The sequence below is a fragment of the Schistocerca serialis genome, chromosome 2 (assembly GCF_023864345.2).
Source record: "Schistocerca serialis cubense isolate TAMUIC-IGC-003099 chromosome 2, iqSchSeri2.2, whole genome shotgun sequence".
NCBI classification, from domain to species: domain Eukaryota; kingdom Metazoa; phylum Arthropoda; class Insecta; order Orthoptera; family Acrididae; genus Schistocerca; species Schistocerca serialis.
Window position 1 is genome coordinate 724,844,024 of NC_064639.1, and position 25,516 is coordinate 724,869,539.

Here is a 25,516-nt window from a genome sequence, read left to right on the forward strand (position 1 = left end):
TCTCTCAGCTGAAGAGTGGCGGATTGTGCCACTGCCAACCCTTCCATGCCCATATGGGGCAGGGGAATGAAATCATAATAAAGAGAAAAAAAAACGTAAAGTGTCAAATGTCAATTTGTGTGTGCATATCTACATTCTCGATGTTCCACTGCCTACAAACACTCTGATACAATGGATTTCATCACATAGATTTAGTTTAGTTTCGTCACTGCTTTTGTATGGAAGAGAAGATTTTTTTCGAAGCTGCTCACCATCACCGGAAAAAATATTTACTGGGAAGATACAAATATGAGCCAGCCCATAAATCCTGCACCTCTGATAGAACTTGTAAGATGACCGCCATTTTGGCGAACTATCACTTTGAGGAAATGCACCATGCAGGTATTTCGCATTTGTCTGTAACAATCGACAGCACCTTTGACTGTCTGAATGCCATCATGAATAAGGCCTCAAGAAGTCATCGGGAATGCTTGCGGGCGACTTCTCAGTAGCATCAGGTGCTCTTTGTTTCCGAACGAGGTACTGTAAATACGCTTAACCATTATTGCAAAAAAGTCAGCAAAAGCAATCATTTCGCTCTGCCACTGGGGAAAAATTACAATAGTTGGCCTTTGCAACAAGAATTGTAGCAGATACATTATTAATAACAAATAACATCGAATTTTGAGATAACACTTCTATTAAATGAATATGAAAGACCCAGAAACTCATGAAAATGAAAAGGCGAGAAAAATAAAATAAAAGAAATAGGAAGACGACGGACTTTCTTTCAGAATCATAAAGTTTTATTCAGTTTAGTACATAAATACAATTAGCAAAAATTATTTAGAATTGCTACACTGTTTTCCTTTTCAGTTTTTTTCCTTTTTAAGCTTTCCTCTTTTGTTACATTTTCATTGAATATCTTTTCCGTGTTTGGGGTCCATTTTGTTTTTGGTTTTAGAATACTTTTTCCTTGCTTCTGTTTGTGGAATGCTTTTAGTCGTTTTGTAATGTTTCTTTCCTCATAGTGTATGAGTTTTTTGTTTGAGACTACTTCAACAATAAACAATTTTATGTTACTAAAATACAAATTTCTATGAGTACAAATGTATGATAGTAAGTTGACAGTCTGCACTTTTACTAGTTTGCAGTGGAATTGAATTTTAGAGGACTTCACTTCGTAATTTGGAGCTGCATATTTAATGTGCGAAAGGTGACACAGACATTTATCATAGGGACAGTGCAAATAAAAGACACTTTATGGTTGTTGTATGGCTTATTATTGCAACATTATTAAGAATTTGACAGGGACCCAAATAGAGAAGATATAGGAAACAATATTAAGGGGTAGTTTAAATCAGTCGCCACATTTTTTAGGATGATCAGGTATGAAATTTCAAGTAGAATTTAGCTTTTTGTATCGGTGCGTTTTAGCGTAGTAATATTTTTAACACAGATTTAATTTAAGCATATGGAAATTAATAAAGCACTAATTTTTTTATGGAAATATGACTGAGCATATCACAATTTTTTGGCAGAAATGGAATATTTATTTTTCCTTTTGCTTTCTCTCTTCTCTGCTACTCACTTCTCATGGCACTGACGATGACATTCGATGGCACTAACACATCGGTCCACTGCACTATTGACGTTTTTCTGGGGAGGGGGCTGTCCAGGTGCGGCGTGGCCGTTGACTGCAGAAGGGGGGACGGCGGGCCGCGACCTACCTAGGACTGGGGACCCGTCTGCGAGGGGTGGGCAGGCGGCGACATCACGCTGGCCATGTGGCTCGCTGAAGGCCTCCTGGAGGGCTATTTGCAAAAATTTCATGAGTTCTGATCCATATCTTTTGGAGACATGGTCCTTTTATTTTCCTCCCAGAGTTTTCTTTGTGCTTTAATTTGATTTTTGAATACACTGACCTGAAATCCGTATAGTGGTTATTCTCTTTGGTCGGGGAGATGTTTGGCGTCCTGTAAGGACAGTAGCTCTAACTTTGTGTTTTCCACAGTGGTTTTTTTGGTGAGCACTAGCGTTTCTTTGCCCGCTTGCCTTAGTCTAGCTACGTACCGGCATTGGAAGCAGTGTTCTCAGATGTCACTGAAATCGTAATATGTCATTTGTCAGTTGGTCTAAGGTTGATTGCTGCAAGTTTTAAATCTGTGGGCGAGACGTCGTTTGTTAACTTATACCACGTTCTTTTTACTTTGGCATTTAAGACAACTTCTTCCAACTTTTGCCACACTTGGTACGATTTAGGTTTTTTTTGTTTCAATTTTTTTGCGTCGGCTTCTCCTCTCAGTTCTGCGTATTTTTTTTTATTGTACTTAGGCGTATGTCGTCGTCTGTTTCTGATACGAATTCTTTTTACAAGAAATATCCCCTTGCGTATTTTAATTTGAAAGCGATCTTTGCCAGGTTACCAGCGTTTTTTCTAACTATTACCGGTATAGGGTTTACAAGGCGGCTGTCAAGCAGCTTTATTGTTCTCTGCGGTGGCACAGATACGGTGGATCAGAAGCGCCGCTCATTTCCTTTGTAGGTTGATAAAGTCCACTCCCCTTCGTATATACGAGGATTGGAACTTCAGTAGTGGCAACTATTTATTTACAGCTCTTACAATATAGATACGCGTTTCAAAGTTTTACTGACCTTCACGGTAGTCACCAGCGTCGGTTTAACCCATTGCCAGCGATGTGAAAGTCGCAAGATAGTCTTAGAAGTGCCAGTTGTGTTGACAGTTCGAGCGGCGCGGTCTATTGACCGACGAATTTGTAGCAGTTCTGAAGTGAATGCCATGAAGTGTTTTCTTCAGTTTAGAAATCAAGTTGAACTCACGAGGGCTTAAGTCAGGGGAGTGCAGTAGGTGGTATAGCACTTAGCAGCCCCATCAGTCAAACAATTCAGTAACAGCTTGCACTGTACGTGCTTGAGCATTGTCCTGCAAAATTATGGTCAGGTCCTGCAGAAAGTGTCATCACATCTGTCTCTATGCTGTTCATTTTTCGAACACAACCTACGACCAGCTTAGACACAGACGTGATGACACTTTCTGCAGGACCTGCCCATCACTTTGCATGACAATGCTCAAGCACGTATACTGCAAGCTGTTACTGATTTGTTTGACTGATGGGGCTGCTAAGTACTATACGACCTACTGCACTCCCCTAACTTAAGCCCTCGTGAGTTCAACTTGATTTCTAAACTGAAGGAAACACTTCACGGGATTCGCTTCAGAACTGCTACAAATTCGTCGGGCAATAGACCGCGCCGCTCTAACTGTCAACACAACTGGCACTGCTAAGAGTATCCTACGACTTCCACATCGCTGGCAATGGGTTATCCACAATGCTGGTGACTACTTTGAAGGTCAGTTAAACTTTGAAACACGTATCTATTTTGTAAATAAATAGTTGCCACTATTAAAGTTCCAAGCTCCCAACCCTCGTATATGTCGATGTCCCTGCCTATTATGCGTGGAACACAACAGAAAAATCTTTCAACGACGAAAACAAAGAATTCCAGAAGAAGATCATCCAAGAATCATGAAAAGTGGCGCACTAGATCGAGAATACACTATACATCCAGACAACGCCGAAAGTTTCTATCTCCGGATATTGCTTCACGAGGAAACGGGGATCAATAAGTTTCACAGATCTCAAGACTGTTGACAGTTACCTATGCCAGACGCACGCAGAAACATGCCAATGCTTAGGACTCTGGACACTGACAACCACTGGGAATTAACGCTACAAGAAGCCTAATTCACAGCTTCAGCTGAACAAATGAGACACTTATTCGCCATAATTCTAACAACATGTAACTTATCGAATCCAAAGCAGCCACGGGGCTCCTTCAAAGAGAGTACGAGTGATGACTTACTGTACCAAATCCGACAAGCTCATCCTGAACTGACCATTCGCCATTTAACAATAAACAACCAGACCTTAGTACAACTTGGAATGCAAGCACCAAGCAAAGATGCTATCAGTCTGTTAAACTTTGAAATTGTAAAGGCAAAGGCTACAACATCAACTAATTACTTCAGTACATTGCTCACAATAAACAACTCCTCAATGATAATCAAAAGGATATTTACAACGTTTTCATGGACCGGGTCGAAAACAATTATTTACTTGGATGCACCAGGAGTCACCGGGAAAAAGTTTCTAATAAATCTAGTGCTGGCAGAAATACGTGCTAAACAACATATCGCACTTAGCAGTGGCATCATCCGGCATTGCAGCCACACTTATGGAAAGAGAACGAACTGCCCATTCCGCCTTACAGCTACCGTTGACTATAGCCGAAGAACAGTTATCTTCTGGAGCGAATGCATAATGGCACACAAAAATAATCACTCTAATCATGGACAGAACATTACAAGACTTGCGAGGAAACACTGATGGGAGGGGCTCCACTCATACTCTCAAGAGATTTTCGATAAACACTTCCAGTTATCCCCAAGTCAACACTAGCAGACGAGATCAATGCATCAATGCAATCACATCTCTGGCCACACATACAAACAAATACTGCGACTCACAAAAAATATGAGAGTGAGCTATCGAAAGACGAAACCACAGCACATTTTGCTCAACAACTTTTACAAATAGACGAAGGCACAGGCAACTGGCCTCATTAAACTCAACAGTGATTTCTGCATCATAGCCACTGCTGAAAACGAACTCATCGACCAAATTTATCAAAACATTGCTTACAACTATATCAATCCGCACTGGCTATTTGAACGGGTAATTTTGGCAACTAAAATATATTGTCGACGATACCAACTTTAATATTCAAAAGAAAATTCCTGGTGAAGAGAGAATATATAAATCGATCGACAGGTTGGTAAACGTCGAATAAATTGTGACCTTACCTACAGAATTACTAAACTGTAATTTAAAATTGGATCTCCGTTCATACTACTCAGAAATCTCAACTTACAAGAACTGTGTAATGGAACAAGGACGATCGTCAAACAGTTATCGAATAACGTCAAAGGAAGTTCAAAAATTTGTGCATATATAGGGGGCTCCATTTTAATCAATACCGGCCGAAATCCTGGAGAAATTCTCCAAAAAAAGTCTCTTGTACGGTTTGAAGGGGGTCATGGAGTGGTTACTTCGAAATAACCATGAACGTTCTTTTCAAGGTCAAACCAAGGTCAAGTTCACTTTTGCAAACGGTAACCCCTAGTTTTTATTCCATTTTCGTATTCTATCTGAAAAAATGCATTATCTGCAGGGAACATTTTTTTCGAGAAACCAATGGTTTGTCGCCTTGGGGCAACTTTCCCAGGTTACCAGTATCTTGAGAACGAAGAGAGATCGGGAAAAATTTGCAGTTAAAATTTTGTATGATTTTTGAACTCTGTCCACTGGTGAAATTTTCGTGAACTTAAAATGGGCTTGAAATTTTCCAATAGGGATTAATCCGAAAGCAAATACTGTCGGCATTAACGGAAACCAATGTGCACCACGTGGAGGTTACCCAGCAGACTTGGCACATCGTTAGCCCTGAAAAAGGGCTGATTAACGTGGACCTTACTGGAAAATTAGGATCTCAGACGCTCGATCAACTGCCCATTTTGCCTAGTGCACATTTGCACTCTCTGTCGAAAACTGGTCTCGACATCATTCAATGTCTGATGGGTGATTGCCTGAAAAGCCGCCACGATCCTTGGTTTCATATCTTCTGGCGTTATGGGGGAAGTGGAGTACACCTTCTGCTTCACAGCTCCGCATAAGAAGAAGTCCAATGATGTTAAGTCTGGCGATCTTGGCGGGAATTCACGAAATGCACTACCGATACCAATTCATCGATTCGGATAAGTTGCATTAAGGTACCTTCTGACAGGTAAGGCCCGATGCGCAGGGGCACCGTCATGTTGAAACCGCACATGTGCTCGTATGTCTACGGGGGATATTTTCTAGTAAAGGAAGCACCAATTTCTGGAGAATACGAAGACAGCCCAAGCCGTTCAACGCTTCACCATAAAAAACAGGGTCTATCACGTAATCTCCTGCTATGCCCGCCTAGACATTGATTGACCTCGTTGCCAGCGAGGATTTGCTTCCGCCCAGTAGCGCGCGTTATAGAGATTGACTCGTCCCATGTTGTCGAAGTTCGCTACTTTTGTAAAGAGAGTACGTGCGAAGAAAAAGGGATCACGACGTATTTGGGTATCGGCCGATCGACAAAATGCCAGGTGTCTCTCAGGATCCACAGGCTCAATTGCTTGGGTGATATATAAGCGATGTGGGTGCACTTTAAAGTATCTTAAAACACGAGACCCCGCTGATCGAGGCACGCCATGCATTCGCTGAATCTGACGAGTCGAAAGGTATGGATCTTCAGCGACGATAGCACGAATTTCCAGGGCAATCGCCTCTCGCGGGCCCGTCTTTCGTCTCTGCCTTTTCAAGGTCTCTCTTTCAGCTCGTCTTACCAGAGATCTAATTGAAACCTTCGTGGGATGATGGACACCGGTATACCTTTCGGCATACAATCTTTGCGCGGCTGCATAATTATCGCGATACTCTACAATTTTTATCCTTCTCACTATTTCTAACGGTGTGTAATCAGCCATTACGGACAGATTAGAGTCGAAAGATAAATTGTACTGATCACTTTCACTATTATTGGTTTTCTTAGGTTTTTCCTTCAACTAAACATCCGGCTAATGTGTTGCAGGACAACTGACTTATTATAGCGTACGCGACCCGTTTGTTTACACATGCTCGCTCTTGTTTACGCCACAACACGAAGCCAAAACATACAGTAAAATTGCTTATGTATCTAAGGGATGTGTGTCTTTCAAGAGATCACCTTTACATATTTCGATATTGACGTAAATAATGAAGTACCCCATGGTAATTCGTCCTTTTCAAATATGGAGAGAAGGCAGAAGCGAAAGACGGGCCCAAGAAAATCGATTGCGAGACAAGGTGACTCAGATAAATTTTTCTCTTATAGGCTCCAAACATTCGTGTTGAGAATAATTTTGCTTGTACGGATTTGGAAAAAATTTCGTTTCCCAGGAACTCATTAGAGTCTTGTGAGACGAGATTGTTCTGAGTTCCACGAGCGAAATTCATCAGAGTTCGATGAGGTGGAATTTTTCTAAATCCCTTAACACACATTTTTTCTAAGTCCATAAGAGAAAAATTTATGAGAGTCACGCCAGTTAAGAATCATCCTAAGTGAGCACAGCCGAGAAATTTTCAGAGTCTCCAAAGGTAAAATTTCTCTTAACCCCCCAGTCATCATTCCAAATTTCCAGACAATGATGCTTATTAGTTAGCCTCAAAGTTCCACACTTCTCTTCTCTGATTGTGCCAGCACAAGCACAATGCTAGTCACTGATTCGGCACCCTCCACGTTGTGCACATTGGGTTCCGCTAATGCCGACGGTATTTGCTTTCAAGTTAATCCCTACTGAAAAATTTCTGGGCCATTTCAAGTTCACGAAAATTTCACCAGTGGACAGAGTTCAGAAACCATACAAGATTTTCATTGCAATTTTTTCCCGATCTCGCTTCATTCTCGAGATACTGGTAACCTAGGAAAGTTACAATGAAGTGCCCCATGTCGACAAATCACTGATTTTTCGAAAAAAAATGTTCCCTGCAGGCAATGCGTTTTTTTCCGTAGAATGAGAATATGGAATAAAAAATATGGGTTACCAGTTGTAAAAAGTGAACTTGATCTTAGTTTGACCTTGAAAATAGGGTTCAAGGTCATTTCGAGGTAACCATTCCATGACCCCCTTCAAACCTTAAACTTATACTAGAGATTTTTTTTGCAGAATTGTGCCACTCCAGAGATATCGGCCGGTATAGATTAAAATGGAACATCCTGTATACCCTGTATAACTAAGTGAAAAATATTGTTTATTCCAACTGCCGCACTATCTCATATAAACTCCCAGAGCGAATCCTGGTAACCCAGCTTGTATAAAACATATACAAGAACCAAGACTGAAAAATAAGACTGGAAGACCTAGAACGAAATGCTCGGATTAAAACAGGACGTAAGACTGCATTGCAGTTTTTCACTCCTACTATTCCATCTATACATCCAAGCAGCGATGACGGAAATGAAAAGAAAGTTCAAGAGAGGGATTAAAATTCAAAGTGAAGGCATATCAGTGGTAAGATTCGCTGACGACATTGTTGTCCTCAGTGAGAGTGAAGAAGAAATACGGGATCTGTAGAATGGAATAAACAGTCTAATGAGTACAGAATAAGGACGGAGACTAAATCGAAGAAAGACGCATGTAATGAGAAGTAACTGAAATGTGAACTGCAAGAAACTGAACAGCAGAACTGATGATCATGAAGTAAATGAAGTTAAGGAATTTTACTGGATAGGCAGCAAATAACTCATCACGGAGCAAGGCGGATATATAAAGTAGGCTATCATTGGCAAAAAGAACATTCCAGACCAAGAGACGTCTACTAGTATTAAACATAGGGCTTCATTTGAGGAAGAAATTTCTGAGAATGTACGTTTGGAGCACAGTATTACATGGTAGTGAAACATGGACTGTGGGAAAACTGTAAGGGAAGAGAACTGAAGCATTTAAGATGTACTGCTACAAAATAGTGTTGAAAATTAAGTGGACTGACAAAGTAAGGAATGAATAAGTTCTTCGCAGAACCAACAAGGAAAGGTATACATGGAATACACTGGCAAGAAAAAGGGACTGGATGATAGGACATGTGTTTAGACGTCTTGGAATTACTTCTATGGTACTAGAGGTAGCTGTAGCGGGTAAAAACCGTAGAGGTAAATAGAGATTGGAATATATCCAGCAAATAATTGGGGACGTGAGTTGAAAGTGCTATTCTGAAATGAGAAGCTTGGCACAGGCGAGGAATTTGTGGTGGGAAGCATCAAAACAGTAAGGAGACTTATGAGTCAACAAAAAAATTTATATTCTAGTAATCGAATTAAACGACTTTGCTTGTATCTCCTGCATAAGCATTAAACACATACAAGCTGAATTTGTGGTATACAGGATGGAAAGTAATTTTTCACCAGTGCCTGGTAAGCTATGTGTGGATGTGGAGGGCGGGGGATGGACCCCATGATTTTAGAAGCCCATAGGGAGCAAGCAGTATCTGGTCCGCTCCTGCATAGAACCTAAAAGTCACCAGTTTTCCAGCTGTAATTCGCATCAGTCTTGGTCTGAGTGCTGTTAGCAGCAACAACATCGTTAGTCTGTCGCAAGTAGTCATGTTCAACATGTTCTTTGATTGCCAGGGATTTCGCACTATAGACAATTATTTGTCGCAATGGAGCTGTCATTTCGGATTTCGATGTAGCGTGATTTTGCTTCTGGTGATTTTATTCTGGAGTTGACAGCGTCGCACTAGTAATTCAATGTGAGTTCTGCAAAATGGTTAATGGTGAATCACCACCGGCACAATATGGAATCATTGGTATGCCATTGGATACGGTTTTGAGTTGCATACTCTCAGTTATTCCAGCTGAGTCACGTGTCTTGATGAAGGGCTTGGAGAAACTGAAGTGCGTCAAGGATTTGTTACTGGAACACCATGTCTACAGTAATGAAGCAAGCCAATGGACGTCGCTCACCCCAGCAATCAGACTGAAAATATATGTTGACAACGAGGAACCAGTGATTGCTGAGGAAAATGTGACATTATTTTCGTGACCGTCGCTCATAAGATTTCTCGTATGACAGAAATGTAATGACGTTTTGCGTTAAAATAAATCTTGCTGTCGAACATCGAAATGCTGTGTTTCTTTCTTTACATGGCAATATATAATGTAATATACACTCCTGGAAATGGAAAAAAGAACACATTGACACCGGTGTGTCAGACCCACCATACTTGCTCCGGACACTGCGAGAGGGCTGTACAAGCAATGATCACACGCACGGCACAGCGGACACACCAGGAACCACGGTGTTGGCCGTCGAATGGCGCTAGCTGCGCAGCATTTGTGCACCGCCGCCGTCAGTGTCAGCCAGTTTGCCGTGGCATACGGAGCTCCATCGCAGTCTTTAACACTGGTAGCATGCCGCGACAGCGTGGACGTGAACCGTATGTGCAGTTGACGGACTTTGAGCGAGGGCGTATAGTGGGCATGCGGGAGGCCGGGTGGACGTACCGCCGAATTGCTCAAAACGTGGGGCGTGAGGCCTCCACAGTACATCGATGTTGTCGCCAGTGATCAGCGGAAGGTGCACGTGCCCGTCGACCTGGGACCGGACCGCAGCGACGCACGGATGCACGCCAAGACCGTAGGATCCTACGCAGTGCCGTAGGGGACCGCACCGCCACTTCCCAGCAAATTAGGGACACTGTTACTCCTGGGGTATCGGCGAGGACCATTCGCAACCGTCCCCATGAAGCTGGGCTACGGTCCCGCACACCGTTAGGCCGTCTTCCGCTCACGCCCCAACATCGTGCAGCCCGCCTCCAGTGGTGTCGCGACAGGCGTGAATGGAGGGACGAATGGAGACGTGTCGTCTTCAGCGATGAGAGTCGCTTCTGCCTTGGTGCCAATGATGGTCGTATGCGTGTTTGGCGCCGTGCAGATGAGCGATCTCCTACACTGGCCGTACTCCACTGGTGATCGTCGAGGGGACACTGAATAGTGCACGGTACATCCAAACCGTCATCGAACCCATCGTTCTACCATTCCTAGACCGGCAAGGGAACTTGCTGTTCCAACAGGACAATGCACGTCCGCATGTATCCCGTGGCACCCAACGTGCTCTAGAAGGTGTAAGTCAACTACCCTGGCCAGCAAGATCTCCGGATCTGTCCCCCACTGAGCATGTTTGGGACTGGATGAAGCGTCGTCTCACGCGGTCTGCACGTCCAGCACGAACGCTGGTCCAACTGAGGCGCCAGGTGGAAATGGCATGGCAAGCCGTTCCACAGGACTACATCCAGCATCTCTACGATCGTCTCCATGGGAGAATAGCAGCCTGCATTGCTGCGAAAGGTGGATGTACACTGTACTAGTGCCGACATTGTGCATGCTCTGTTGCCTGTGTCTATGTGCCTGTGGTTCTGTCAGTGTGATCATGTGATGTATCTGACCCCAGGAATGTGTCAATAAAGTTTCCCCGTCCTGGGACAATGAATTCACGGTGTTCTTATTTCAATTTCCAGGAGTGTATATTACTGTGAAACAGTCTAACCTTCACTGACCCACCAATAGTCACAGACTACAAAAATTTCTAATAGAAGCGTAACTATCAGCTTATAGCAGTTAAAACCCCTAACACGAGAGAATTGTAGCAATATGTTCAAATAATAATAAGTTCTGTGAGACTAGGATGCGCACAACTATTTTTAGAATAAAGTGAGGTTGCCTCTGCACGAGGCTGCCTGGCACTTCTACACAGCACGTCTTAGTGCTTCGGCTGCCTGACTCATTACGCACGCACATGCACACACAGACGCCGCAGCTGACGGCAGCCCGTCGATCATCTCTCCACAATTTAGTAATATGCAAGGCGCTCCACCTGCTAAAACTTCACTGCTGTCAAGTTACATTATATGGATACAGATAGTTTCGTCTACTGGGTGAAATACTGGAATCCATAAGACGTAACTGGGTAAAATCCCGAGGATGCGATACATCTGGATATTCGGCCGGTAATTCTTCCAGCCTAACACCTCAGAACAAGAAGGTTATCGGCCTCATGAAAGCCGAGTTTGTTGGGCTCAAATCGAAAGTACGTGCACACCATATACAGTGGATACAGAGGTCACCAAGAGACGGGCTAAGGGTGTGCATCGTGCAGTCTCACAGGCTCTCACGGTCAAAGACTGTAAGGAGTGTCTGATAGGTGGTAATGAATCTCCACATATGGTGCAGCTAGTAATCTTTTGGTCGCGTATATGTATTCCATCTGCACAAGGCTTTAATAAGCTACTCTGACTTCGACAAATGCGATACAGTGGTGCTATATTAAAACATGGGGAAAACATTGTTTTCCACAGTACCACCAACAGCTCAGTCTGACAGTCGCGATATGGCGCTCTGTCACGCACAAAACATGGAACTTACCATCACATTACTTCGTTATGTTATTATTCGCTGTCAATTTTTGTTGAATACACTATGCCGTCATTAATTTATATAGAGCGCAAGTGGGATTCACATACTATTCTGCCTCAAGAAACTACTCTAAACATTAACAGATGTGAGATGCTCTCTTCGGCTCTTCACCGCCATGCAGTAGTCATAGAAACGAGTCTGCTTCGGTATTTCAATTCAGTTTCCTCGGTGGAGCGCAATGCTCACATGGAGGTGACATCTTGCACACACATCGACACATAGGGTTCGGGTAGGTTGTTTACTGTGGATGACCTCCAATTGTACACCAAAACTTATTTGATGCATTTATATGTCACACCCCAAGTCCATGAGTGAGCAATGTTATTGGTAACCACCTTGAAGATCTTATAAAGTATCCAGACATGCGACTACGGACAACTAAAGAACACATACCAAGCTGGAGACCGCTACAGAATGAGTTTTGTGCTTGATACCTGTGCAACACTGTTTAGGTGTGTACACAATGAACCGTACTTTTCTTCCCAACTACTTTGTTATGAAATATAATTACATTACGTTAGCAGTTATTGACAATTTCCCACTGCTACCGCTGCTGTAATCATATTATTTCGTCTCTGTTTGTGTATTGCGACACCGATATCGTGGTGTCTGTAAATCGGCAATGTCATGCTGTAGTACTACAATGTTGGAGTACCATATGTCGTAATATTTGCGTCTGTATCTATATACAAATTACGCAAGACAGCACTCTGCGTGGCAGGGGATACCCTGTACCACTACAGCCACTTTAAGCTTTGCTTGCTGGAGGTCCAAACATGTATTATGAGGTTGAGGATTTCATATTAGCTGTATTTTTCAGCTGTACATCATCAAACGATGGCAGAATCCCTGATGTCATTTCTGTTGTGACCAACTAAATTTCAGAACTCAACTACCTTCACATCTACATATCTGTACGTTATAGAGAATAACATCACTTTAATACGTGTTGCGGCATTTGTTTAGCATTTGTAGCAATGTAGAATCGTCATAGATTGTCTTGCGGTAGGCATTAGATGTATTTGGTACCTCAATGAGCTTATAAGGCGTGCGACATCATACATATAATACTACTGTATTGTTGACAGAATTTTTGTAGAGGTCTTGCTTATATTACGATAAGCACACATTTTAATGAGTCATACAGACAAATTAGATGTGACAATATTTAATTTTTGGAACTTCATTATGCTTTCAAACTGTGAGACATTTCACAATAAATTGTAAGTGACTTTATTTGTTTCCGAGATATCAGCTCTGACATTTCTTTGGAAAGTCCACATTTTCGTCGGCTCTCTTATGAGTCTGAGTTTATCAGTAGTTCTTGTCGTTTTGCAGTTCAAATGTTATACCATAATAAATGTGAGCCAGTCTCCCAAAATGCAGCTGCAGTTTACTATTTAGAAACTGCTGCAACATAGACATTACATTTTCTGACAGGTTTTATAATACTGTGACATCACAGATGTGGTAAAGTAATTCATTTAATTTACTATTAAAAACAGTCTTGATCACGATTTATTTATCAAGGTGACCGGTTTCGACCACTACTGTGGTCATCTTCAGACCATTGAGTAGGAACCTCTTTCTGTTGGAGAATAGTAGTGATTCTCCAACAGAAAGAGGTTCCTACTCAATGGTCTGAAGATGACCACAGTAGTGGTCGGAACTGGTCACCTTGATAAATAAATCGTGATCAAGACTGTTTTTAATAGAAAATATTTGTAAGACATTGATCACTGCCTTTCCCGTAATGTATTCGAAAGTAATTCATTTGAACCTTACAGCGGTTTTTCTTGTACTTAATCTTCAACAACGTCCAAGATAATCGACATCAACATTACAGACACATTTTTGCAGATGTTTTTAGAAAATTTTGATATCATAGATGTGGAAAAAAATTTAAGAAAAAGTCTATAAAGGATTTGGAGGGCCTTGCCATCATAGTTCTGATTACAAACTTTGCCGAAAGTAGACCTGTCTCATTTATAATAATATCAGTTCTGGCAATGAGTACCTTCGATTATACATTTTCCTAGAGAATAACATGATGCACTATCTGTGCCTCTCCTAAAATGGAGCTTGGGAATAATTTAAATGCGGAAATATATAATTTGAGGGTGTCTTGCGACTTACATCAACAGTAGACCTAATTAGTTACATTCAGTCAGTCAGTCTGCTTGTTTCTGACCTGCTTAGCATAGTATGAGCGTGGTTTGAAAAGTTCTCGGAAGGAATTGAAAAAGTACTTACATCACTGAAACTTTTTTTTATTTCTCAATGTAATCTCCTTGTAGATTAATGCACTTGGACCAACGATGTCCCAATGACTTGAACCCACCTCGAAAATAAGTTTCCTCCAGGCCTGCAACATAGTTGCCAACTCCAGCTGTCAGTTCTTCGTTTGAAGTGAATCTTCGTCCACCAAAAAAAATTTTCAGTTTTGGGAAGAGATGGAAGTCTGACGGAGCCATACCAGGTGAATAGGGCGGGTGTGGCAACAATTCATACCTTAGTTCGTAAAATTTTGCGATGGCGACGGCACATATGTGTCTTGTCGTGCCACCCATCTTGCAGATAATTTTTTCATTTCTAATTCTTCAGATGACATCTGACAAACGTGAGCAATTTCACGCACTTTCAATCGGTGATCCTCTGTGGCCATTTTGTGCACTTTTGCAATGATTTCTGGAGTAGAGACACATCTTGACCGACCACAGCGCGGATCGTCATCTAAGCTCTCCTGGCCATATTTAGATTCATTTTTCCACTTGGCAACAGTTGAATACGAAGGAGCTGAGTTCCCCCAGTGTATTCTGGAAATCGGCATGAATGACCTTTGCTTTCATGCCTTTCTTTACGAAGTACTAATCACTGCTCGAATCTCGATTCTTTCCATCTTCGCAAATCACTACGCAGGAACAACAACAGAACTATGTCAGCGCCACAGCTCTCTTCCAAGAGCACTGACGTGGCACGTGTTTACAGGCTACAGTCCAATGAATATCACGTGAATAACTCGTTGCGTCAGCGCTGACCTCTCGTGGTGATTCCGATAACCTTTCAAACCACCCTCGTATTTTAGCTAAAACGTCTTTTTCTGCATTTATAACCCTGGTCACGTTTGTTTTACAACATTGATTCCTTAGGCCTACATTTTAAAATGTCAACTATTATTAGAAACGGAAAACATTGGAGTACATACTTTAAAATGTGACGCACTAATCTAACGACTATGTGTGTACCGGTATGTGGAAATCAACATTACGAAACTTCCATCTTTTTTACATTTCGAAAGTATTTTGTAGACATTTTGGAATAGTATGACACTTGAGAAGCAACGCTGATGTGGAGAATGGTTGGAAAGAATATTGTGGTATTTGAGAAGTATCATGGTAGTGGAAAATAATTAATTTGCAACTCTGTTTCATGTTAAACCAAGCACTGTACTTAGAAAGCAACAATAATCGTTTTTACCTGTGCAGAAACGTTTCTACAGAGCAGCATTCTGTTAGCGACAGTATGAAATCAGGTACAAGTAAACAATCCGCATTTTCTGCAGTGTAGCCATCTCCTCGTGACAGTAAGAAATTGTGGTACAAAATTCGAACTATGCTCGTTTTGTACATTGCAGCCATTTGCTGATGACAGCTAAACTGTGATGTGAAACAGGACTTGATTTATTTCCTATTTTCAGGGCTTGCAGGATAGCATTTAAGATAAAACTCGTGTTCCACAAACTCAAATTCTTAATTCATTAGTTATATTTTATACACAGATGTTGCTTTTTAATTATTTGTAGAGAAATATGCTATCTACTCGTCCCACTATTCTATAGCGAATGATGCTTACAGCTTCAAACAAGTTTTGTTATCTCAAGGGTTGGATCCCCTCAACTCCCAAATCGGAAGACTACACCGCCTGGGCTACTCTCAGAGTGCAATAGACGTTTCTGGAAGAGCCCAGCCCCAAACTGAACGCCAATCCTAACCCCGACTTCGACTTCAGCCCCTCCCCCCCTCCCCGCCCTCACCGTCTACCACCGCCATCAACCACTGCCCAGTTCTCGCCGCCTTCGACATGAACCCTCCCATCTTCACTGTCATTTACACGTCCCCCTGCCCCTTCCCCACTTTCACTATCACATCCTGACCTCCCCTCTTACACCTCACCTTCCCTACCCTCACTCCCCCAGCCTCCACACTTACAACCACTCCCATTCCCACATTCCCATCCCTGCCCCTGCCCTCACATATGCTTCAGCTGCTGCCTCTGCTCCAATCCCTCACATAGCCAACTCCCCCCCCCCCCCCCCAATCACCTCATTTTCTTCCTCCCACACCCGCATCACATTATGCCTGGCACAATTGCCACCACAGAACCAACCACACCTCCCAGCACCTCCACCACACCTGAAGGATCTGCCACCCTGCCACCTCCTCTCCTCCCCATCCCTCTCCCTTCCTCCCAGGCTACCCTCACCAAAAATCCCAGAAGTGCAGCAATGCTGACTCTGCTCCCACCACTTCCAATGAAAAATCACCAACCTCCTTCCTCCATTGTCTCCATGGATACCACCCGTCCTCCTGTCACCCATAGCCCGGCCCCCACTCTCCACACCTTTGTCCAGTCGACCCTCTACCCCAAGTTCCTTGGCTCCTGTACCCTCACCACGGAGATACGAAACTATCTCCCAAGTGCTTCCATCTCCCAACTGATTCCCCGGACGGATTCAGTCCTCATCAAATCCCTGATCCCTGTCCCCCTCCTTTCATACAGACCTCCTCTGTAAACTCCCACATATCATGTTTGGCCCCCACACGTCCCTGACACCTTTCCTCTCCTCCCCTCTTCCTCTCCTCACCATCCACAACCTCCCCATCACCCCCCAAACCTACAACACCGTTTTCACCAACCTCAGCCCGGTGATCATGGAGGATGAAGTGCTGGCTGAACTAAACTCTCACCCTGACCTTGAAATCCACTCTGCATGCTCTATCCACAATGCCTCTGGTCCCACTTATCTCAAGTGAGTCTTTTCAGAGTCTGTCCCCTCCATTGATCACCACCTCACCCAGGGCAATCTGATTTTTCACTGCCGCCACCTCCAAAACCCCTCCCCAATCCTACCACTGCCAGTGCTGCTAAATGCATAATGATCACCTGACTCCTATCTGTAAACTCCCCACCTGTCCCCATTGCAAAGCCTCCCACTTTCTCAAAAACTGTCTCGACCTCGCCACCTCTCCTTCCTGTAACACCTGCAATAGACTGCACATCACCTCCTTCCACAAATGTAAGGCTAAATCCCCTCCTACCATCCTTGAGATTACTGCCCCTGTCCATCCTATCGACCACCCATCCACCCAAAGAATTCCCACTGTCTGCCCCCCACGGCTGAAGACATCATTTGTTTCTTAACCACAGTCCTCCAAAACATCCACACCCTCCAACATATCTCCATCGCCACCCACTCCGTATTCCACCTCAACAACTTCGCCACTTTCTCCCACAATCAAGCCCATTTCACCTTCACCTGCCTAGACACCCAAGTTTAAGCCTCTCCTCTCCCTTCACCCCTCCTTCTCTTCCATCATGGAATGGTGTGAGTGTGGCATCCTCTTCCAGAACATCTTCGCCTTCCACAGCAACAAATACCTCTTCATGAACACCCTATCCCAACACCGGGTCGACACCCTCCTCCTGAATGAAATCTTTCTCCAAACCCACCGTACTGTCCCCATCTCTCCTTATATTCTCCACTAAACTGATGCTCCTGGGCCCCGAACGAAGGGTGGAGTCACCATCAGCCACCTTAAGGACATCCCCGTCCTGCCACAATCCCTCCTCAATGAGCCAAACAAACACCTCACCCTCAGTGTCTTTTTCTGTTCCCTCACCATCACCTGCGTCCCCATCTATGTCTGCTCCACTGCTCCTACTCCCTATGACTTAATCTCCCACATTGACCGCAACTTCTCCACCTATGTGATTGCCGCTGACATCAACATCCACAGCTGCTCTCCTATCGCCCTTCAGCAATGGCATCAGTTCCTCCCCACAATATGAGGTGACCTTGTTCCTCTTCCTCAGAACACACATCCCAAAGGAAATACCACTCCCAATGTTGCTATTTCCTCTGCCAACCTCCTTGGGTGTATCGCCATGGATGTCCTTGACACCACAGGGAGCGACCACCTTCCCATCCTTCTCACCATAATATCTGTTCACCCCCGCCCTGCACCACCTCCCAAGGTCGTCTGTGACTATTGTTGCTCCAACTGGGATGCCTACCAGGAATCCATTGCCACCAGGTCGAAAGCCAGCCTCTTCACTATCACTGTCCCGATGGCATCACACACGCCTTGTCCTTCCTTCAGAAGACCATTACTGACGCCGCAGACGCCCATATCCCTATTAAAACCATCCACCCCGACCATCCCACTCTCCCTCCACAGGCCTGCTCCACCTCCGCCAATCCCGCTGCCTCTATGCTCCTTCTGCACACTCGTGACAGGGATACACTTCACCACCACTGGCAACTCCAGCGACACATTTGGAACCTAATTACAGCAAAGAAACGCCGGGACTGGCGCCAGACTTGTAAGTGACTCAATGCCATCCTCCCTATAAACTCCTCCGAGTACCTGTCGGCTTCCCATCACCTTACTGGTTTCCATTCCACACCCCATTACCCCCTTATCCATAACGACTGCCCCATTCCTAACAACCTCAGTAAGACCAACCACTTTGCTTCCCACCTTTGCGAGCTCTTCTCCATCCCTGAGTATCCCCACTTTGATTGTTCCCTTTTCCCATTGTCATGGAACTTGCGAAGATCTCAGTCACTCCACTCGCTCCCAGTCTCCAGTACTTGGTGTGGTTAATCCCTTGCGACATCAACACTCCAATCACAGCACAAGACATTAAACTTATCCTCCAGTCAAAATGCAACACAGCCCCTGGTCATGACTGTCACCTACTGCCACCTCAAAGAGTGCCCCCTCTCCTTCCTGACTGTCCTCGCCACTTTATACAATGTCATACTCTCCATTGGCTTTCACCCCAACCTGTGGAAGATTTCCTGCATCCTCTTATTCCTCAAACCCAACAAACCCCCTTCTGCCACCTCTTCCTATCATCCCATCTGCCTCACCTGTGTGTTCAGTAAGAGCTTCGAATCCCTCCTCTCCCATCGTATCCATCATGACCTTAATCAACACCACCTCCTCACCTTTACCCAGGGTGGCTTCTGATCCTCCTTCTCTGCTGAAGACCAAATCCTTAACCTCGTCCACCTTCTGTCCCTCCAACTTAGTTCCCGTCGCTCTGCAATTTTTGTTTCCCTCGACCTCTGAAACGCTTGCAGTCACGCTTGGCATCCCTGTCTCCTCTTTAAACTCCAAACCTACGCCCTGTCTACCAATTTTGTCCATCTGATCACTTCCATCCTCCCACGCAATTCTTCCTATGTCACCCTCGATGATACCAACTCCCGTATCTTTTATCCAACCACCTGTGTCCCTCAAGGTTTCGTCCTCTCTCCTCTACCATATACCCTGTACCCTGCTGATATGCCCAAGCCACCCCCACCTGTACACCTCCTCCAATATGCTGATGACACTACCTTCCTGGCTCTCTGTCCTACCCTTCAACAATCCCAATGCACTCTCCAACCCCACCTTGACCAGTTCACCACTTGGTGCAACCAGTGGTTCCTTCATATCAATCTCTTCCAAGACCCAGGCTGACCCACCCACTCCTTCCATCTCCATGATTTCTACCTAACCATTTATGGTCATCCCATCCTGAGATAACTTAGCCTCATCCTCGCCTGTCATCTCACCTGGACCCCTCATCTCCTGACCATCCAGCAGAAAGCCAATACCTGCCTCCACTTCCTGAAACTCCTGTCTGGCCTGACAAGGGGATTGCATCCTTCCACTATCCTCCACACCAACATATCCCACATCCGTACTGTGCTATGCCAGCATTACCTGGATTTCCATCCCCCCACCTGCCTTTATAATGCCGCCCAGACCCTTGAATGCCACATGCTCCACCTTGCCTTCCTTCCATATCTGCCTCCAGCTCCTGTACAACCTCATCCTCTTCCCCCACCTCCTCCTTTTCCTCCGACATATTCACATCCCTTACACTGTCTGCAGGCTTGATCTCCCCCACCCCCTGGTGTCCTTCTTCCTCTCCATGCCCACTCATAGCCTCGCCTCTATTGCTGTATCTCCCTCTGTCCGCCTTCACAACCTCTATATTCTTCATCAGGGCAATTTCCAGCATCTCCCCCTCCCATGTACATCTGCATCTACATCTACATCTATGCAGATGTAGATGGAAGGGGGAGATGCTGGAAATTGCCCTGATGAAGAATATGGAGGGTGTGAAGGTGGAGAGAGGGAGGTACAGCGATAGAGCTTGACTCCCAGATGATGAAATTTTCCATGATGTGTACCCTTCCTACCAACTGTAACCCAGCCTTGTTCTCCCTCTCCCAAGAGCCCCCCTTTCCCGTACCCTCCTTCCCCCAGAGCGGTTATTTGTCCTCCCCCCCTTGAGTCTCTGCACTCCCTCCTCAGCTGTTTTCCTCTCTCGCCCTTCCCTCCCAAGCCCCTTCAGCGCCCCCCCCCCCCTCCTCACCCCTTTGGCGCGCCCGCTACTGTGTTCCCCCTTCTCTCCCCCATTTAGCACCACCATTTCCCCCCTTTTCTTCCCTTCTCCCTTGTATCCCTACCCTTGGCAGACCCTCCCCGTTTGTTCTTCGTCATCAGCGTGCTGCAAAATGTTGTGTTCGGTGCCATTCTACAGTGAAGGAAAGTGATGTGGTTTTAATCAAGCGCTTGACTTATACATAGTTTTGCTGTCCATGATTGTTCTGTGCTATGCTGCCCATTGCGTGGCTGGTTTAATCATTCTGCAACTTTTTACGCTCTGCCTGTACTTTGCCTTGTGTCTTCGAATCTTTACAGTGTGTGGTTTTTTTGTGTCAAACACTTTTTTTAGATTTTATCTCCATTTTTACAGTCATCGTCTTTTGTATGCTCTCTTCCATTATGTTCCCCCTTTTTATATCTGTGCCACAATGTTTTCTCCATTTTGTTGTTTAGATGTCTTCCTGTTATATACCTGTAATGTCTCTTGCATGAAGAGCAGCGCCTTTGCTGTTGCTAGCCTGCCATGGATGCGGAATTGAAATACAATAAAGCAAGAAAAGAGAAAAAGAACGAGTTTTACCAATGTGACTTGTGAGCCAGTACTTAAACTGATTTTTAGAAGTCAGTAGTGCAAACATAATTCGGAAAATTTTCGGTATTTTTGACATAATGTGTTACATATGAAATTATTCTGATGATGTCACCGAATCATAGCTTTTCTACTGCACTACATACAATTGGTTGTTGAGCAGTGGCAAGGGGTGTGATGGGCAGGGGGCAGGGAATGAGGGACTGGGAGGTTGTAGGAGGGGGAGGGGGAAGGGGAGAGGGAGGGGTTAGGAGGAGGGGTGTGATAGCTGGAGGTGGGGGTGGGGAGAATGTTTGAGTGACGAGCGCAGGGCCCTCCATGGCATTGGCACATCACTGTGGGTAGTGATGCTGATGTGTTGAATACTGGAATGGCCTTGAAGGTAAGAAAATGCCTATGCCGAGATCAGCACATTTATGCCCAGGAAGAACAGTGACCCACTAATTTCTACAGCAAATCTGTTCAAGATTCACAATGCCTCTCTTGTAAAGACTGCCACTGGAATTTGTTGAGCTTCTCTGTAACAGTCTCACATTGGCTGAATGATTCTGTGGTGAAACGCACCGCTCTTCGTTGGATCTTTTCCATCACATCTATCATTCCTAACTTATAAGGCTCCCAGACTGAGGAACACTACTCAAGAATCGGTCAAACAACCGCCTCGTGAGGTGCTTACTTTTTTGATGAGTTACATCTGACTATGAACCTCAGTCTAGAATTTGCTTTTCCTATTGTTTGTTTTATGTGGTCATCCTACTTAAGATCGCTCTGAATATTTACACCTAGATATTTTACGGCAGATACAGCGTCTAGGAATTTGCCACCAATTATGTAATTGTTGATCAGTGGATTTCTTTTCCTATATTTGTGCAATATGTTACTTTTATTTACATTCAGGGTCGACTGCCTGACCCTCCACCATTCATCAATCCTGTGCAGGTCATTCTGTAAATTCATACTGGCTTCTGGTGTTGCTACTTCCCTATAAGCACGCGCATCATCTGTGAAAAGTTTTACAGAGTTTCCAAAGCTTTCTACTACATCTTTTATATACAATGTAAACAGTAATGGTCCTATCAAACCTCCATGTGGTTATTCGGAAATTACATTTACATCTGTCGATTTTGTTCCGTTAAGAATGTCTTGTTGAGCTCTGTCTATAGGGAAGTCTTGAATCCAGTAGTAAATCTGGTCAGATACTCGGTAAGCTTGTATTTTTTCACTAAACGGCAGTGCGGAACGGAATAGAGATTAGCTCAGATAAACAACTTGGGGAGTATCAAGGAGTGTTCCGGAAAGGCCGACAGAACTTTATTTTGAAGTCAGTAAGCGTCACAGAATGTAGACTCCCAGGAAAATCGTAATGTTCCCTTAAACTACGAAAAATGCTTCGTTTTGATAAGGTCCTGATCATCAGGGAATTCTGGATTATCCCCATACTGAAAATGGAATAGGCTAAATTCATGATGAATGACAAATATGGACTGAAGTTCCTTGAAACAGAGATAGGCCAGATTACGAGGGTGAGAAAATTTAAGTACCTTGATTGGTCTAGAGAAAGGTGCGATGGATGATCGAGTCTCAAAAATAGTGAGCGTGTTGGCTGATACATTTTTACAAAAAAAGTGCATCTCCTAGACTGTGTAACTATAACACACCAGTGAACGCCTCTCGATGTATTGCAGGCTAAACAAGTTGGAGATCGTGGAACGGAGAATCCCACGAAAAATCACGGGAGCAATATAGATTGAGATCAGCTGGAAACTACAGAGCAATAAAGAAGTTTGACAGAATGTGGAGAGGATTTCGGAGACCATGAGGAAAAGACCCGCACGGGATGGACTAAAATAGACAATAAAACAAATATTTGATTACCTCTGGAACAAGAAGATCATTCCGACGTGGATTAAATAAGCGTGGAAGAATCTTGAGAAATCCGATACCCCACAAACTCTCATGTTAGAATGGGACACGTTTCGAAACAGAATATAAAATTCCGAAGGGTTTAAAGTCGAAGTAAAAATTATAAAGAACGGAAGAATATTGACGAAAGCACAAAAGCAACAGCTTATGGGCTGCATGAAGGACAGCTGGAAACAAAGGAAACTCCTGGCAAAGTGGTTGTAGAGTGATCCTAGGCGGTCAATCCACCACAAAAAAAAAATGAGAGGAAGAAACTTGGTATAGCCTACCTGATTGGCAGAATCTTGTAACAGTCACTTGCCAGGATCACGGTGAAGAACTCAACGGACGCTGGGGTGTCGAAGGAAACCTTCGATACTGTGCAGTTGGCGGAATAGACACCAATACCTCTCTATGATGCAGTATGGAGGGAACCACTTTCTTGTGGTGTTAGATAGTGTCTTCATAGGCTAAGATAGTTAACCTCAGAAAGATTATTTAGCATGTCACTAGGCCTCAAGATTACAACCCTATCAGATGACTAATCACGTTCTAATAACCAGAAATCTTCAAAATGCGTAGCCGGCCCGGCTTCAGAGTCAACTTCCTTTGCACATCTGATGTGTATGGAATTCCTTCGATGCAGGAGAAACTGTGGCGAACACTCCAGTGAGCATGAAGGGTGTTGTGACGTAATTTCCACAGAAAATGTGCGTTAGCAGAGTATTCTCTGCATAATGGCCAGAAAATGTGCTTCATAAAACAATATTTATAACGAATAGTTTCTGGAATAATATCAGAAAGAAGATTACCAAAATCAAAATATGTAGTATAATTCTGAACAGAGACGGTGACACACGGCTGTACAATGTGTTTTATGTCTTGTGTAGATGGAAGTCCTAGAATCTTTTACAAAATATATGAATTTTGTAGAAATTTACATGAGATGTAAGAGTCAGAATTTGCAGTTATATGCTACATTTAAATTCTCATTAACAAAAATATTTATTTTTATCATATTAATGCTCTAAACAAGAGACTCATGCTGAAAATTTCAGAGAATTAAAATTTATAAACATGATCTACAGTTAAAAAAATACTGCGGACAAACGTTCATCGATAGCAGATTTATCAACCTTCTTTTTAGCTGAGCTCAAAGCGCTTAGAGCCGTCTTCTCCATCAATGACACGTGTCAGCCGTCCGAGTAAGTGCTCGCCTGTCAATCTCGTGGCTACCTTCACAAGATAACAGCATAGAATTTCAAACACACGACTCCTGTACTCGCTGCTTATGTAATATTGCTATCAAAATGTTCCCCCTCCTACCGAAGTACTTTACTTCGTTACTAAATGGGACAAATAGCAGTTGTCGATATATAAACAAAGTCTTTGTTACAGAGATGGGAAGGGAAAGCAGAATAATTTTAAAAAAAACTGTTTATTGTTCATTCAAATGTATTCTGCAAAAATAAAAAAATAGCAGTCATCAAGCCTCAGCTTGGTCTCGACAATAGGTGGACATTATCTTACTCGAGATGTTCCTCCGACCTCAGTGTCGGCTTACCTAGCAGTAACCTCAGGTATGATGGTTGTCCAGCACGAAAGTTCCGCACTAGCAATTTATTACATGAAAAAATGTGGCAGAAAGGTGGCCGCGTTTCGTGAAGACAAAAATCAATATTAGATTAAAAAAGAAAAAAAAAAGGTTTTACAGTGCAATAAATTAGTCAGTTTGATGCGGGTCATCGGTGCTTTAGAAACATTGTGATTAAGAAAGTTTAACGCACTAAACGGATTTATGGCACAAAGACCCAGTAGCAGGTAAAGTTGATGATGTGTTTATAAAAGTCTGGCTTTAGTTATAGCAATGTTTAATTAACAAAAAAGCCAAAGAAAATTTGTTTTGTTCTTACATGTACAGTTCTCAAAATACTGGAAAACATCACATTGCGCCACAGATATCATAAGTGAACATGCCAGTTTTTTGAGTATTTTAAAAAAGATTCCTTATTAGAATTCAGAGCAAATGTTAATATAACTAGTTGGGCAATGGCGGTGCTCGGGTGTCTTATTAGTGTGGGTTGCATATGTTCAGGGCAAACTTGATGATTTGTGGGCCCTTCCTCTTCACCTATTGTTCCGTTATTTGTTTTATGACATCTACAGGTTGATATATGATCCTCTAGGTATAATCCACCCTTCTAAGATACCTCCCACCCCTCCCCTCCTCTTCCCCAGTCCTCTTGGAAATCCCCTC

The 25,516-nt window shown here is 43.6% G+C and overlaps 1 protein-coding gene across 1 annotated transcript in view; it reads right to left on the reverse strand.

Moving 5' to 3' along the window:
* Window positions 1-1,566: 1,566 nt before the first annotated feature.
* LOC126456365 (uncharacterized) overlaps window positions 1,567-25,516 on the reverse strand; it is an 83,222-nt gene continuing 59,272 nt past the window's right edge. The window contains exon 5 of the mRNA XM_050092118.1: window positions 1,567-1,793. Within this exon, the coding sequence (XP_049948075.1) occupies window positions 1,567-1,793 (227 nt within the window). The remainder of the gene's footprint in view (window positions 1,794-25,516) is intronic.